This window comes from Prunus dulcis, chromosome 5 (assembly GCF_902201215.1).
Source record: "Prunus dulcis chromosome 5, ALMONDv2, whole genome shotgun sequence".
NCBI lineage: Eukaryota > Viridiplantae > Streptophyta > Magnoliopsida > Rosales > Rosaceae > Prunus > Prunus dulcis.
In genome coordinates this window covers 384,432-402,978 of record NC_047654.1, presented here as the reverse complement: position 1 = coordinate 402,978, position 18,547 = coordinate 384,432, and the positions used below count along the sequence as shown (strand labels likewise).

The 18,547-nt window shown below is 36.5% G+C and overlaps 2 protein-coding genes across 2 annotated transcripts; one reads left to right on the top strand and one right to left on the bottom strand.

Annotated features, from left to right (window-relative positions):
* Positions 1-369: 369 nt before the first annotated feature.
* On the bottom strand, positions 370-2,013 carry LOC117628490 (cinnamoyl-CoA reductase 2-like). The gene is made up of 6 exons (XM_034360961.1): positions 1,892-2,013; positions 1,495-1,664; positions 1,170-1,352; positions 924-1,086; positions 635-827; positions 370-505 (listed from the first exon to the last, which is right to left on the bottom strand). Exons 1-6 carry the CDS (start codon positions 2,007-2,009, stop codon positions 370-372), a joined length of 963 nt encoding a protein of 320 aa, XP_034216852.1. The 5' UTR covers positions 2,010-2,013.
* Positions 2,014-3,377: 1,364 nt separating this feature from the next.
* Positions 3,378-4,166, top strand: LOC117627490. The gene has a single exon (XM_034359606.1). It carries the CDS (start codon positions 3,378-3,380, stop codon positions 4,149-4,151), a length of 774 nt encoding a protein of 257 aa, XP_034215497.1. The 3' UTR covers positions 4,152-4,166.
* Positions 4,167-18,547: the final 14,381 nt, after the last annotated feature.

The window sequence follows — 18,547 nt, the reverse complement described above, 5'->3', positions numbered from 1 at the left end:
TAAGGAAATTTTCAAGAGAAATTGAAGTAAGAAGGGTAAAAAGGTCTTTTGTGCCCGACCTTCGCCAGGTGTCGGACACGCACAGGACTTGGCTCGAATTCCAAAGTGTAAATTGGGTCGGGTCCTGTCAATTTTTCTTTAGGGTTTTCTCAACAAGTAACTCTAATTAAACAAAAAAAAAAAAAGATGAAATGGAACCAAACGATTTCACAAGGAATAAGATCAAATAAATTTTAAATATAATTTCATGATATAAATGAGAGCAGAGCTTGCTAAGAATGCTGATGGCGATCATACTTATTAAGCGAAATTATTATCTTCATTGTGCATATGATGATAGGGAAGATACAATAAACATGTAAACTTTTTCTAGTCCACAATTCCAGCCTTCCGGTAGCTTTCAATGGAATCAATAAGAGTTTCATCCACAGGCCGGAAAGTCCAACCCAACCTCTGCAATTTTTCCGAACTTAAGTGCTCTTTTTCTTCCTCTGTGTGGGTAAGGCTGCCAATACCAATACAAGGGCAAGGCATCTCAGTAAACATCAACATGGATGGTTAAGGCGCACAAACTGAAAGATGAAGAAAAAGAGAGACCAACTAAACTAATTATTGGAGGGTAAGAAAAACTTACTTGTTGGGATAGTTGTAGTTAGGATATGAAGGCCTCAAGTACTTCTCCACCACTTCCTCTACACCGATCTCGTGCGATGTGCATATGTATCTCTCTCCGGCCTCAGACTTGTTGTATACAAGAAGCAGTGATTCTGCTAAATCACGAACATCCACGAGCGTCCAGTAATTGTATTCGAATGACTCAAGCCCACCTACACAGACTCTCAGAATTGTAATCTCAATTTATATATGCATATAAATTGATTTGAAACAACTATCATATGCTATAGCTAAGTAGATATAGATACCTTTTACAGTCGCAACTAGCAGAGAGCTACTTAAATTCAACGTGGATTGCAAAATTGGCCCCAAAACGACAGAAGGACAAACAGTTACAACCTCAAGTTCATTTCTTTTTCCAAACTCCAAAGCCTGGCTTTCAGCTTCTGTTTTTGAAAGATAGTACCATTTCTGGAACACAAAATTAATGGTCTGGCTTCAGCATAAAAGTAAGGTCCTTCTTCCACCAAATATAAGTCAAAATGGACAATTACCTTGGTCGTTTTAATATATTCAGGAACAGACCAACAGGTCTCGTCCTTGACTTGACCCTTAGGCCAGTCAGGGTTCATAACAATAGCAGCTATGGAGGACACAACAACAACTCTCTTCACTTTGGCTTCGACGCAAGCCTTAAGTACATTAAGCGTTCCCTTAACAGCTGGTTCAAGAAGCTCCTGCCGAAGAACAAATTTTGAATTATTCTCTCCGCTGATCTGAAGCACCCTGCCGAAGCAGGACAGCTTGAACTATAATCATTAATAAAAACAGCATAACTTACATAATTTGAGGTCTAAATAAATATAACAAGGGACTTGCCTGATCAGGATCTGTAACACTAAGAACAGCAGGACTGGCAACATGGAATACTCCACTGCATCCTTCAACAGCCGAACGCAGAGAATCGTAGTCCAACAAATCTGCCTTGAAAAGTTTCAAGTTCTCTGATGCTTTCTCAAGCTTGTTCAAGTGAGCATACTTGCTCGCCCCTACACATCAATACATTTAGTTTTCATTTATTTTTTGAGAAGGCATGCAATTTAATTTACCTATAAAATCTACGCTAAACCCACAATAATTTTATATCATATATGCTGATATTTTTCCAATCATAACAATTAATTAATTAAAATGACTGAGGAAAAATAAAATAAAACCAAGTAAGAGAAGAGATAAGAGAAGAGAAGAGAAGAGAGAGAGTGATGAGCTCAGTGACCTGGCTGTCTGATTGTTCCATGAACAAAATAGTCCTTTGAGAGAAGAAGGTTGACGACCCAAGAGGCTGCAAATCCTCCAGCCCCAGTCACGCATACTTTTTCTTTCTCACCCGCCATCTATTAGCTGCTATGTCTTCTTGTTTCCCTTCATTCTATCTATCTATCCATATATAATTACTTAATGCTGTTTTTTCCTTCTGAATTGCTTTTTTCCCTCTTTTACTCCGCACACTGGTTTTACATTTGTAAATATTCATGCAAGAGTCTACACCATACAAATTTAGACCAATGGAGTTTTCACAATTGTCTAATTCCTTTAATTTTGTTTGCTTTTGAATTCCTTTTAAAAAAAAAATCTTGGCTTAAATGTTAAAATGGTCTATGTGTTTTACTTCATCGGTCAATTGAGTCCTGTATTATTAATTTGGTCAATTTTAATTCTTGTGTTTGTATTTGTTAATCAATGTGATTCCTTCCATCCCAATTTAGTTATTTTATGAAATCACATCTTTTTTTATGGACACCATATCTTTCGTCACCTTTGTATACGACATATAAAAATTTATTTTGACATATAAATGGCTTAAATGTCAAAATGGTCTATAAAAATTCTTGGCTTAAATTCCTTTTAAACCTTTGAAATCAATTCTTGGCTCAAACCAAAATACAGTTACAGTTCTTGAGGTGGACATAGAAGGCCATCATTGTTAAGCACCACTCATCTTGAATGACTAAATTCGATGAGAAAATCTATATAGCTCATTAGGTGGTATTTGAAAGAAGATAACTCCCATGATGCTCAGGTTGAAAAATCCTTTTACTGGCACCAAGTAATGCAAAAACTTCTTTATGTTTGATTATGGTTGAGTATGTGAAGAGGGTGTACTTATTAAAATTATATTTTTCACAATTCAATATAATCCTTTTTGGTCATTTTATATTAGGCTAAATTAGTAATTCAATAAATAGTTTAGTAGTAAGGTGTACTAAGATAATTTTAGGGTTTGTTTAGCAGTACTCTTATTTTTACATTTAAGCTTTTTTTCTTTTGAAACTTGACAAGTGTCAAAATTCAATTTATTGTGAGGAGGACCTCCTCCTTAGTTTTAAAGAGCCAAACCATGCTCCCAAATTAACATCATACATACTCACGCAAGAATACAAATAATATAAATTTGCAATATACTTGGATCTGTTGTAAAGTATAAAGTAGTGGAGCCCATTTACTATTTGTTTGTAGACTTTGGTGCATGATTGTATTGTAGATTCACGGGTGTGTATTGTAGATTCACGGGTGTTACTCACCCTTTGCCTATAAAAGGCTTCTCTCTTATGCAAAGAAAGATGAGGATCCGAGAAGAAGAGAAGAAAACTTCAATGACAATTCTCTGCTCCTAAAATTCTCTCTCTTCAATTTCCTCCAAAGTTTATAACACGTTATCAGCACGAATTCGCTCTCAAATATATCAGCTGAATTCCCTGATGATGAACCTCTGCAAACTCCCATCCTCAAAGAAGCCCGACGAGGTTGTTGCTGATCTTCATTGTGAAGGGAGGCTAAAATCACAAAACCCATTTGCACACAGCAATCACATCCTTGATTTCTGCAAACCCACAAAGGCCTTCCACACCTATTCAATTGTCTGGAACAGCCAGAGGATTATATTCTTAGTAGACAACATTCCAATCAGAGTGTTCACCAACTTGGAAACAATTGGAGTTCCATTTCCCAAAAACCAACCCATGAGGATTTACTCAAGCCTCTGGAATGCTGATGACTGGGCAACAAGAGGTGGACTTGTGAAGACTGACTGGACACAAGCTCCTTTCACTGCCTCTTACAGAAACTTCAAGGTCTCCACTACTACATCTACATCTACCAACTCCTTAACAGAGCAGAGTGCATGGCAGACTCAAGGGCTTGATGCGGAGGCCGTTGACGACGGAGATCCGGGTCCGATCGGAGGACGAACTGGGTCCGCAGCCGGGCAGGCTCTGGTTGGCGACGTTGGAGCGGTCGAGAGCCTCGAGGCGGACCTTGAGGACCTTGGCCTTCTTGAGGGCGAGGGTGACGTCGGCGTCCATGCGAGATCGGAGGTCCTTGACAGCCTTGGCGTTGTGGAGCGTCTTGCTGTGCTCGTGAGAGGACTGGAGGTTCTGGTGGAGGCGCTCCAGCTCCTTGAGCTCGTCCTTCACGGACTCCACGTCGCCGAAGAACTTGTCGTGGTTGACGCCGTCGGTGCTCGACCCGGCCGATGACATCTCGATCACGTGATCGTCGTTCATGTTCTGCTCGTTCCGGAACCGCGAAAACGAGCCCGAGAACAAGTCGTTCATGGCTGCTGCTGCTGCTGCTGACAAGGCAGCGACTACACTGCCGCCGCTCACAGTGAAATTGGATCCTACAAAGTACCCCCTTTGTTGTTGTCTACACTCACCTTCACGCCCATTCAAATTCACGACATACGAAACAACGAGACATGGCCCGGTCTCCGCAAGTAAGAGGTCTCCCTCCTCAAGTTGCTCGCTTTGGTCTGCCATGGTTGTTCTTTCGAAATCAACGACACTGGTACCCAGTAGCCCTCCCCAGACACATGGTTGAGGAGGAGGTGCATGCAGCGAACTGGACCCCTCTGCCTTCTGCCTTCTGTTCAAGGAAACAAGAGGTAGAGGAGAGACAATCCTGCAGGATGCGGCCCACCCCCACCTATCTTTCCTTTGAGCTGATAATGAGCTTTGCCTTGGCCATTGACTGGCTGCTGGAAGCACTGATATAACATAAATGGTGTTGATTGGCAGCTATATTTCTTCTCTATCTGCTGTTGTGATTGACAATATCAATCAGCTTTATGGATGGCTTAATTGGTGGCAGCCACCTTGTTGTTGACTGCATTGATGAAATATTCATAAGATATGCTTGTCGGCAACTGTGGACATTGCAATGGCTTTTATTGGCATTATTTAATGCATTAAGGTGGAATTGGCATGTGATTGACAGCTACCAACTCGGTCTCTTGGTGGTCTCTTGGTTTTGGAATCTTAACGTGCACTTCGGTCGGGGTAAATATGACTTCTACTTTATAAAATGATTTAATTATTTGATTGTGGTGTTGATATGAACCCACAAATAATTGTCTTTACTTTATTGTAAATTTACTTTTACTTAAAGTATGATGTGGAATTGATCCTCATACTTTAAGAAATTACTTCACTATACATTATTTACTGTATGGTGTAGGTTTATTACCCATACAACAATATTTACTTTAAAGGGTGGTGCGGGTTTATCGTCCACGCCTTTACTTTTATTTAAATGTATGGAGCAGAATTAGTGCCCATATAAGCATATTTACTTTATCGTAAATTTACTTTAAAGGGTGGTGCGGGTTTATCGTCCACGCCTTTACTGTTATTTAAATGTATGAAGCAGAATTAGTGCCCATACAAGCACGTTTACTTTACCGCACATTTACAGTATGTTGCGGGATTAACGTCCATACAAGTAATTTATTTACCAATAAATTTATTTTATGGATTAATTGTGCTGTATGATGAGTTTTTACAGTATGCAGATCAGGACCAGAAGTTCCTTGATCCTCATCATACAATTACATCAGGACTTGAAGATCCTTGATGATGATATTAATATGAGAGCTGGCAGTCTCTCTGGTACTATATTTGTAAACATGTGATCGGACTTAAGGGTCCTTGATCCCTGACATGTGAATAAGGACCTGGGGTTCCTTAATGATGTAACAGTACCGTATTGGTTAAAAGTGCCGTACACATGGATGATAACTGTACTGGCAAATGTACTGTACACATGAACTGTACACATGAATAGATACGTATTCATGACTTGATGAATAGTACCGGATATATGAATAGTGACGTATGCATAAATATTAACCATTTTGGGTAAACCGTCACTATATACAAAAGGGAACCTGCAGTTCCTTAAACTCATGGATGAACAATTAAATAAGATGCCAGAAGTTCCTCAAAATATGGACAATTATGTAAGAGCCTGAAGTCCCGAAATATGTATAGAAAATTGTACAAATGTTCATACCATGAAGAATATGTGATTTTGGCCCGAAGTTCAAAATCTAAGGGGATTGAATATCCATATCATGAGAATATGTGATTTTGGCCTGAAGTTCAAAATCTGACAAGTGTTGAGAACCTAAAGTTCCAACTGTTAAATGGACAATCCTTGAGGTATTATTGCAAATTGTGGTACACCACATATTTCTTTGGCATGAGAGAATAATGAATTTAATGAAGTTCGATTTTGTTATAATCGACACCTCAAGGAAGAAATATATTTTGTGAATTCTGGTTGTTAAGAATACACCGTGAAATGGATAATATCAGTATAAACTTCAAATGATGAATTGAGGCTCCCCACATATTTTGTTATATCTGGGCCGGAAGCCCATGGATCCAAATATATGAGAGATCCTAAAAACTTGAAGTTGTGGGTATATAGTGGTTAATGTTCTTCACTACTATATTGAGATATTATCGTGGCTTTTACTCAATTCATATTTCATGTCCATTTGAAAATGGCGAATAAATTATGAGTTTGGGTTTAACCCAGACCAAAAGTTCTGGGCTCACATGCATGGAAATGTGAGAGATTTGATGTGGTTATTTGAACCTATAAGGCACAAGGTTCCATACCGTCATTTTGAAAAGACGTAAAAACCACAGGTGCAAGTTTAAGAACGTGCGCAATTATTATAACAGCAAATGAGCATACAACAGATAGATTTTTCCACCTGCAATGAAGGTGCAGGCCCTGTAAAATCTATAAAATTACATTATGTTCTGGAAGCCTCTGAAGGAAGTTGAGTTGAAACTCAGTTGCTCAATTAAGTTTTGCGAAGGCAATATCTATAGACGAAAATGTGGCAACTTTTCAGGATTCCAATATCTTCTCGAATCCCCACATTATCTTTTTCTTTCGCAAGAGTCCAAAACTTCACATGGCCTCTGATAATGCCTGTCGGCACTTTCGGCGTTTTCAAGTATTATTTTCAAAGCCGATCTTGCTTTACGGATTTCACTGAGCTACTTTTTCAAAAGTATCCCGAGAATCTCGCAATTTTTCCTATGGTTAATTTGAAATTCACCGGTTCTACCTATTCATTGTATTTATGTATAAATGTGTTACTAACAAAATTTTCTTTGCAGAAGACATCCAGTTTTCCCATACCAAATGATGCTATATCTACTTGTTTTTCTTATCATTAAGCACTTAATATGCCTGAGAAGCAAGACTATCTCTAATCATCCATTCAGGAAGCAAGACTATCCCTGATCATGTTTCTGCAAGATCAGGGAATTGTGAAGGCGGCCTTGTGCTCTAATCTCATGAGGTCCTTCTAGACTAGGAGAATTGAGAGCTTGTTTTCTGCTCCCACCGGCTTCCTTCCTTGATTGATGAGCTGCTTGTCTGCTCCCACCAGCTTCCTTCCTTGATTGCTTACCTTACCTTGCAATCAATATCACAATTTTTGTATCTTTTCTTTCTTTTTATAACTCTATGTTCATAAGGGATTTTATTTCTTTAGAATGAACATCTGAAGAAAGAATCCATGAAGTGATCCTAACTCTGAGAGTTATTGACAGAGAAAAGAATTGTGATTTTGCTTTGCAGGATATAACTAGATCATCAAGCACTACATTTACTGGGCCGATACAAGCTTGAATGATACTTGAGAAAAGTTTCTCCCACCTAAGGATGTAAGCAATACTTGTGTTATTTTATGCTTATATACTTATTTGATATTTTATCTTGAAAGGTAACCAAATGGGGAGATAAGTCTGTTCCAAAAAAATGGCTTGTATGTATCCATGAATTATTAATGCAAATTTTACAAATTGCAAGTTGGATACATTGATAATCCACTGCACAGATTAAAGTCCCATAAGAACAGAATATGGGTATAGCAGTGATAAATATGATGCACGCCTGTTGCGTAGCAAATGATGTGGATTGAAGTCCCGAAAGGACAATCCTTTGACATGTCAATATTGATATTGTGCACGCCTAATGCGTTGCAAATTGTATGGGTTAAAGTCCCAGAAATTAATTGACATGTATATATTAATCTGTGGCATGCCTGCAGCATGCCATATATATGGTTCTAAATGTTCCAACTCCCTAAATGGAGATTATCCACGCCCTACTATAACATAACGCTCCATTGGAGGTTATAATCCACATTCTCACATAATAAAAGCCCCCTGTAGTGGCTTGGGTACCCAAAAGGCAAAGAAATGCTTATAATTGATGCATGCGCATGCACATGAGAATGGTGGGATCATGAATTGATGAATGACAAATTTTGATTTTAGAGTAGCTACTCAAATCATCAATGGGCTGTGTTGATTGGAACCACGTTCAATTATTAAATGTCGACAATATCATTGGCCAAAATGGAATGAGGCAATTCCATTATAGATGAGAATGAACGTGAAAAAACAAACCCACAGTACGAACCCCAAAATTTGTTAATACTGAAAGTTATACTTGGGTGTTCGGAATAAAAGGGAATATACCTACTTTGTATGACACAATGTTTCTGGCAGAAACAAGGAATGTTAGGTTTTCTCCATATCTACAAATTCAATTGTGCCCCCCCTTATTGCACATTTACGGAGACCAACATGTTATCTTTAAGGGTTATTAAATGCACAGAGCATATCACCTGAAGTGATTCCCTAAAGATGTATAAATAGCTGGGTTAAAGCTATATAATGTGTCATAAAGTTTAATCCCTTTAAACAAAATCCTTGAAAGGATTGAAATTGCATGAAGCAAGTCCCTGAATGACATATGCGTGAAGCATAAAATCCGTACTCAATACTAATATGCCTAAATTGCCTCAGTGAGTACATTAATATGTTTGCAAACACATTAAAGTTTCTCCAGAGTTCCAGAAATATTTGTCTCGACATAAAGATCGAGCATTATGCCAACGAGATTCTTACTTATACTAAGAAAGTATTGAAGTATTTTTATGAGGATTATCCGTTGGACACTTTAATGATTTTCCGGAAGTATATTGGACCGGACATCATATTTTCCAGATAGGGATCAGCTCCATCACCACCACTTTGGGATGATACTATGAAAGTTTCTATGGTCGCTTACTGGAAAAAGCTAGTCATGAAATTTTCAGGGGGAGATATTCATCTAAGGGAGCGTGGTTTTAATAAAGACCTTCATACACTGTACTCTTTTTCCTTCATCTAGGTTTTTATCCCACTGGGTTTTTCCTGGTAAGGTTTTAACGAGGCAGTGTCGCTCAAGATTGACTCACAGAAGCAGTGTCAACTATGATATTCAGACAGAGGATCAACAGTATGGCTTCAAGATATTCTATCAAGCATCAGGGGGAGCGTGCCATCAATAAAGACCTTTCCACACTGTACTCTTTTTCCTTCGTCCAGATTTTTATCCCACTGGATTTTTCCTGGCAAGGTTTTAACGAGGCAGTGTCGCACGCATGTCAATATACACAGAATTTTATGTTACGCATGGTTATGTACTCTTTTTTCATTTGACCAGGTTTTTATCCCACTGGATTTTTCCTGGCAAGGTTTTAATGAGGCAATCGATCTAAGGACATGTGGTCTCCAAGGGGGAGTGTTGTAAAGTATAAAGTAGTGGAGCCCACTTACTATTTGTTTGTAGACTTTGGTGCATGATTGTATTGTAGATTCACGGGTGTGTATTGTAGATTCACGGGTGTTACTCACCCTTTGCCTATAAAAGGCTTCTCTCTTATGCAAAGAAAGATGAGGATCTGAGAAGAAGAGAAGAAAACTTCAATGACAATTCTCTGCTCCTAAAATTCTCTCTCTTCAATTTCCTCCAAGTTTATAACAGGATCAAGATTTTTTCGCTCATGGGTTTGGGAAAGATGGGCTTCTAAGAATGGCGGCAATGAAAGAGGAGATGGCCTTGGGCACGATTTTAACTTTCAAAACCCGTATGGTTGGCTTAGGAGAAGTAAAGTGACCAACTGCTCAGATCAAGGGTGGTCTGCCTCACCGTGAAGGCAGACCAGGGTAGCTTGCCTACTTAGTGCTTGAGAGTCAAGACAAGAGGGATAGGTAGACACGTAGCTGAAAGGATTCGAAAGTGACATAATATTATTCTTTATCAGCCTCTCTATATAAGAGCATCTCCAATAGACATTTTACATATGAAAAACAAATTTAGAGCTCCAATGAGTCGGGATATTAAGGATGTAATTTACATCTCGTTGGAAAGTATAAAAAAATTCATAGATCTACATTATTTTTTACATTTTCATTTGTTGGTCACAACTAATAAAAAATTGAACGTGGGGCCTAAGATTTTACATTTTCTTACCGAGCAAAATGGTTTTGCATCTTGAAATATTCCAATCAAGATACCACTAGAGATGTAAAAGTGCCATTTACATCCTCATGTTTACGTCTTTGCATTGGAGATGCTCTAAATACCAAATTTTAAAGAGTCAACATGCAGCAACGGCCCAATCAACAAGACATAAAATTGATTATCCACAAATGCAATTAATCGTAAAACATATAGACCATGTTGTTGTGTGTTTAATGTCCTGATTCTTTTTTGAGTAGAAGTGAAGCGATAGTTTAAATTACAGAGAGTGAGATTTCACACACATACACAACTATGACGTGAGAATTCAAATATGAGATCTCTAGTTTATAAGTCAAGACCATTTTCTCCTAAACTAGACCCCGTTAACTTAATGTTCTGATTCTAGAACTACATAGATAGCATCTCCAAATTTAACTCGTGAACCTCCAAATAAATAAACAATTTATTGAATAAACCCACCATAAACAATAAGATAAATAATGATATAGCGACGGCAAGGATGAGTGGATCAGAAGAGACAACAAAGTAACTATTAGTCCTACGTAGTATTGGTACTACTACTCTTCCTGTATCAGTAAATTGAATTCCCTTTGCCGAAGAGGAGGCTCATGCCAAGGCATTCACACAATCATTCTCACTATTTTAAATTTTTTGTTATGTCTGAGAGAATTGTATTGTCCTTACTTACCCCTTTTCTTAATTAATCCACAAAACCAAGGACTTGGTCTTCGGTTGTAGCTAAGCTAATTTAGCTTTATTTGTCATTCATTGTTAGCATTAACATGAACCAAAGATTCTGATTGAAAGTGTCCAAAGGATTGTGCCGTATCACCATTCAATATTTACTAATTAAGAACCCTTAATTTAATTCTTGTAAAGGCCTGGGCCATTAATTTATTTCATTGGTTTGGAGACTGAATCAAACTTGCACCAAATTAGACATGATCGAGACCCGTATGTGATGGCCTAGAGGGAAGGGCTAGACGAAGACCCTTTTCAAGCCAATCCAAACAATAAACACCTAATCTAATTGGTAATTAACACCCATTCCATAGGCAAATCTCTCAATGGATTATGCCAACTCGAACAAGTCAATAGTAACTATCAGAAAAGATAACATAAAAGATGAAGTATTGATAATAACTATCATTAGCTACCTAGCTAATTGCAACAAGCCAAACTTTCCTCTTTGTAAGATGGGTTCAGAATAGGACATTACCTTGTCTTAAATCACTTTATGTGGTCTTCTAATCATAGAAGGCTTGTATAGACTAGGAGCATGACTAAAGCCTATCTGAGAAACCTTGTATAAGTGCAGTTTCAATGGAATACAAGGACTGTGAAAGGTTCTGTTTGAACCAAAATTGGAAATTTGGTCTAGAATGAATGAAGAATTATGGCTCATACAATATGGCCAATATATGGCTAAATTTTGTTTTTTCATGACTAAGTCATCTTTTCCAAAATGCCCAAATGGACAACTTCAATGTTCAAGCAAAGTATTCATGACAGCGGCAGCAAATGTTTACATTAGCAGTGGCAAGTCCTCCTTGTTTGGGCAAGAAAATCTCATTTAATGCTAGCGTCCCCTTCATGAAACTTGTTCATTTGGATGTCTACTACGACATATCCAAAATTGGGAGAATTTCGATAAGCATTGAGTCTTCAGGACATAAAATACTGAAGCATATTTTCCAGCGCGATTGAGCTACAGTACAGCCTGATGAGCCAAAATGAGAAATTCACAGAACTCAAATGAATTGGCTTGCTTCATGAAAGTTGTTTATCTAGATGGTTCCTATAACATATCCAACATTGGCGATTTTTGGATAAGTATTGAATCCTCAGAGAAGCAAACACCAGATGACAACAACAGTAGCAGCATTAAGGCCAGGCCAATGAGAACTTCCAGCACTCACATGAAGAACTTTCTTCATGAAATTTGTTCGTCTATGTGTCTAGTATATTGTATCCAAATGGGGTGGAATTTAGACAAGTATTAAATGCTCACGGAATTAAACACTGAAGTCTGGTCGAAGGCAATGTCTGTGAACAGAGCCTGTATTTAGGTAAAGCACGCTATGCTGTCTTCTCAATTTACGAGTCCAGACTCCTTGTAGCTTTGAACAGAGTCAATGAGCGTCTCTTTCAATTTATGATGATTTTTATTTATGATGTGGTGTATGGGCCCCTACTTTCGAGTTTAAATGGACATAAAAACTACTTGTTGTAATAAAGTCTAGAATGGAGCCCACGCGTTTAGAAATAATGTAGATTTGTTGTCCGAAAGGGTAATGTGATAATGAAAGTGTTGTAGAAGTGGAATTCACATATTGAAAGAAATGATGCACATCCACGGGAAGTCAAGAGGCTTTGCCTATTAATAGACTGACTTCCTTCATTGTAAGACGACACACCATCTGAGAAGAAATGAGAGTCCAGGCAGAGAGGAAAGAAAAGAAGAGAAGAAAAAGGGAGAGTGAGAGGAGAGAAAAATATAGTAGAGAGAAATCCTCCGAGAGAGAAAAATCAATGAGCTACAGATATTATAAACACTGAAGTTGTTGGCGGACCTGTGTAGGCGCAAGAAGGTGCACCTGCACCTCCGGTCGCTGAAAAAGTCCATTGGAGCAGCTGGAGTTGCACCTCTGCTTCAGACAAGAGATGCATGCAACGTGTTCGACGAAATGCCCAAACCACCTGGGCTGGGCGCTGCATCTACTGCGCGCGCAGGCTTTTTTTTTAACATCCCCTGGCCAAAACGACGTCGTTTTGGACCATGCTTTTAAAAAAGGCGTTGTTGTTTTGTTTTGTTTTTTTTAACCTGGTCAAAACGACGTCGTTTTTTACATTAAAAATTTTTTTTAAAAGGAAACTGCTGCTGCTACTGGACCATTCTATTGGGCTTTCGAATTTGTATTATTCCTTACTTAATTGGGTTTTAAGTGGGAGTTATCTTTATTCAATTGGGTTTTGGGAATTCTTTATTTAATTGGGATTGGAATTCTCTTTATAAAGGACCAATTTAACATTACCCAATTTCATCAAAGTGTGTGTGCATCACAAGAATCCTACCTCTCTTTTTTTCTTCTTCTTGAGTACGCCAATCCAAAGTAAGTCGAATGCAAATTTTTTTTTTCTTGAGCAAACGCCAATTTTGTTTATTCTTTTTTTAATAAATTTATTTATTTTTTCTTATTTAGTTCTCTCTGTATTAGTAAGATCAGTACCAAACTCAAGGAGGAAGAGGCTACTTGACACGCTATTCGAGGTATAATTAATTTTTATTTATTTATTTAATTGATAATTTGATATTGATTGTTTATTTAATTGATAAATTATAGTCAATTAGTCATACGTATAGATATAAAACCCTTATTTTGTTTTAATTGTACAATTATGGAACGGTACTTTAAGAGAAAGAATTTATTATGAATAACATTAGTATTGTTTAAATTATAAGGATGTTTAGTTGTCTTTTTTTTTTTTTTTTTTTTGAGCTCTTAGCTTTTGAAAATTGCACATTTGCTGGAAAATTCCTGGGTCCGCCTCTCAGTGGCGGATCCAAGATTTGAAAGTTGACTGGGCAAAACTTACATATTAAACTCGAGATTACGAGTAAATTAATTAATAAACACAAAAAGATACATCTATTCACGGGAATGTAATGAGTCTTACCTCAAATGCATCCTCATACATAAATAAAAGCTTTAAAAAAATATAAAAAATAAAAATAAAAATCACAAGTAAATGCAATGCAATACAATACAAATTAAAATTATTAAAATTAAAAATTTTACCATACAAAAGTTAGATTAGAAGTCTTAAATTCCTCAATTATCATTGTATTATCGAATTAACACATTAGTTAAATATATATAAATTTCTATATATTTATATTGACTGTTAAAATAGTTTTTTTGTTTGTTAGATAATCTTCTATTATATTATATTGGCCCATACGATAAAGTTTTTAAATAATTCACCCATTATCATAAAGCCCAACCTCATAAAACCGATAAAACCAAAACTAGCCCATTAAACTCATCGACAATAAAAAGAGGCAGCCAAGTGTTGAACACTAAACACACTGTTTCACTAAAGGTGGCTAATCACAAAAAGGTGTGTTTCGTTTATAAGGGCACCGAGACAAGCCAAACATCGTCTTCTTTGCCAGGCACACAGTGCCTCCTCTGCAACTCAGAAAACTCTTCACAAGGAAGGTGTTGCTATGCCTTCTTCACTGAGGTATTTCATTGAGCAAGTGGTGGGTATTCTTGCCCAGCCACCAATTGGTGAGTGTAGGCCATGGCTGGCTGGGCAACTAGTTAGAGATAGAGTTCTTTTTTTTTTTTTTTTGACTTGGCTAACACAATTACCTATTTGTGTTTATGGAAAATTTTGGGCCGGGCAGCAGCCCAGCCTGCCCCTTGTGTAGAACTGCCACTGCCGCAGCTGGTTGTATCCCTATTATTTTACATAGTAGAAAAATTACTGTTGTTGCTCTCTGAAGACGTAAGTATGACCGAACCTCTTTAAATATTGTGTTTTGTTTAATTTACATGCAGCTCAATATTCCCGCATATCTCATTCATTTTACAACATATTATCAGCAAGAATACTCTCGCAAACCAGTTGAGTTACCCAAATAAAAAGATAAGTCATCCACGTTTTCTTACCTTCATCATTTATTATTATTAACCAAACAAAGCTAGTTGGAGCTCGTGGTGATGTCAGGAGAAAATGAAATAGGATTGGGGCCCTGCGTTCAATCATGCACAAATACCACTTTAACTTGATAATGATGGTCCATGTTGATTACACTTTGATATGACGACTCTATATATATTGATATATATAATATGAATATGGAATAATGATTTGGTGTAATATATTATGATGAGAATATAATATATTATATTTATTTACTTTCTAATTACTAACTATTAATAAAAGGGAGCTTTAGTAATATAACCAAAATAGGACATGAAATTATAAAAAAAAACCCTATATGGAATAGACTTTAGAAATACACCCAAAAATCATTTACTATCTAATAAATGAGTGTTGAAGTTCCTATAAATTACATCTCTGCCATTTATTAACTTAAAACAAGCCCAATACAAAAAACTCAAAAAAAACCCAAAATAAGCCCAGCAAGCCCGAAGTACATTGTTAATACCATGTCATAGAAGTGTATTGTTAATACCATGTCATAGAAATACATTGTTAATATCATGTCATAGAAGTACAATGTTAATATCATTTCATAGAAAAACATTGTTCATACCATTTCATACAAAAAACCCAAAAAAGCCCAGCAAGATATCCGATATCCTTTGCAAAAACATTGTTAATACCATTTCTGAAAAATCTGTTAATACTATGTCATGGAAGTACCCTGTTAATACTATGTCATAGAAATCAACTCAATTGCAAGGTATGAACAGTTTAACAACTGTTCATACCATTTCCTGGAAGCTAACAACTATATTTCATTTGCATAATAGGTACGATAACTTAAAACAAGCCCAACACAAGCCCAACACTAATTTAATGCTAAAAAGGGTAATAAAGATATTTCATCTTATTAATTAAATTAAAAAATATACAATTGTTGATTTTTGGGTTTATTTTGGGTGTGTTTCTATGTTTTAAATAGTGTAGGGTATATTTATAGTTTCATGTCTAGGAATGGGTGTTTCACTAATTTTGTATTAATAAAATGGACCCTTAGTAATACTAATATATTACTAGTGGGAGGTTGTTAGTAATACGAACACTTTTTTTAATTTTATTGTTAGGTGGCAGTTTTATCCTCATATTTACTTTATTTACAGTATGGTGTAGATTTATTGTCCATACAATAATATTTACACAACTGTCTTTATCTTTTATTTAAAGTATAGAGTAGAATTAGTGCCCATACAAGCATATTTACTTTATTATTTAAAATATGGTGTGAAATTAACGTCCATACAGCAAACAATTTAATTTATGAATTTATTTTACAACACATTTACCTTTATTTAAAGTATGGTGCGGAATTATCATCCATACCAGCAATTTATTTACAAGCAATTTATAGCAATTTATTTTATGAATTAATTGTGTGATATGATGAGTTTTATAGCATACAGAGATCAAGACCAGAAGTTCCTTAATCCTCATCATACAACTATATCAGAACCTGAAGATCCTTGATTATAATAATAATATGAGAGCTGAAGATCCTTGATCCTTGACATGTAAATAAGGACCTAGAGTTACTTGATAATGTAACAGTACCATATCGGTTAATAGTACAGTACATGAATATTAAATATACTAGCAAATGTATGAATAGTAACCATATACGTGAATAGTGTCGTGCACATGAATAGTAACAGTACTAGCAAATGTACTGTACGCATGAATAGACATGTATTCATGACTTAATGAATAGTGACGTATGCATGAATAGTAACTATTTTGGATAAACCGTCACTATAAACAAAAGGGATCCAGCAGTTCCTTAAACTCATGGATGAATAATTAAATGAGATGCCAGAAGTTCCTCAAAATATGGACAATTATGTAAGGGCCTGAAGTCCCGAAATATATACATGAAATTATAAAAACATTCATACCATGAGAATATGTGATTTTGGCCTGAAATTCGAAATGTAGTAGTATTGAGAACTTGAAGTTCCAACAATTAAATGGACAACTCTTGATGTATTATGGCAAGTTATGGCAAACCACATATTTCTTTAGCATAAGAAAATGATGAATTTAATAAAGCTCAATTTTGTTACAATCGACACCTCAAGGAAGAAATATATTTTGTGAATTCTGGTTGTTAATAATATACCGTGAAATGAATAATATCAGGATAAACCTCAAAGGATGAATTGAGGCTCCCCACATATTTTGTCATATTATATGATTTGGGCCGGAAGCCCATGAATCCCAATATATGAGAAGTTCTGAACCTAAAGTTTTTGGGTATATACTAGTTCATGTTGTTCACGTATTGTAATATTATCATGGCTTTTCCTCAATTTATATTTCATGCCCATTTGAAAAAGGCAAATAAATTATGAGGTCGTGTTTAGCCGGGCCAGAAGTTCCGGACTCACATGCATTGAAATATGTAATTTGAGAGATTTGTTGTGGTTATTTGAATCTATAAGGCATAAGGTTTCAAATTGTCATTTTGAAAAGACGTGAAAACTGCAGGTACAAGTTTAAGAATTTGCCCAATTATTATAACATGAAAGGAGTATACAACAGATAGATTCTTTTCACATGCAAGGAAGGAGCAGGATCTGTAAAATCTATAAAATTCCATTACGATCTAGAAGCCTCTGGAGAAAAGAACGGCGCCTTTTTAGCTTAGCCATGAGCCTCTCTTGGTCTTCTAGAATCTTTTCATTGGAAATCTACAGCATGTCAAACCTTGTCTGCGTATCAATGGAGTATGAACCCACCAGTTTCAACAAAGCCTTATTTTCCTTTTAACCTCTTGCTGAGATTCATGAAGCATTCCCCGAAGAGATGAATTTTTAGTGTTCAGCTCCTGAATCTCGTTTGCTTTGGCACGCAAACGATCAGCCATGTTAGCAACAGAAGCAGCACTCTGAATGCTAAAAGCCATTAAGTCATCAATAGCCTCTTCGTCAAAGCTTCCTGTTAACAGTATTTCATCCATAGGAGTAAGGAAATTCCTAGCTACTATGACAGTAGTCGTATCATTCATCATCACAGAGTCATTAATTATGAGATGACGATTTTGGGATACAAATGGTGGATGCCAGACTTTGGCGTCATGGGTTGTTTTGGGAGCAACATTTAAATCGAAATGTTTTAGGCAAGAAGAAGAGGAAGCCATTTTAAAAATGTTTTGAGGAAAGTCTTAGAAAAGTTGAATTTTTCAGAAAATGGAAGGAAGTTGAGTTCAAATGCAGTTACTCCAATTAGGCCTTACAAAGGCAATATCTATAGACAGAAATGTGGCAACGTTTCCAGGATCCCAATATTTTCTCGGATCCCCATATTATCTTTTTCTTTTCCAGATTCCCAAACTTCACGCAGCCTTCATTAATGTCTATCGGCACTTTAGGGGTCTCAAGGATTATTTTTGTCAAAGTCGATCTTGCTTTCACGAATTTCACGGAGTCACTTTTTCAAAAGCATCTCGAGAACCCCACAAATTTCTATAGTTAATTTGAGATTCATCGGATCAAACTGTTCCTCTAATTTGTGTATA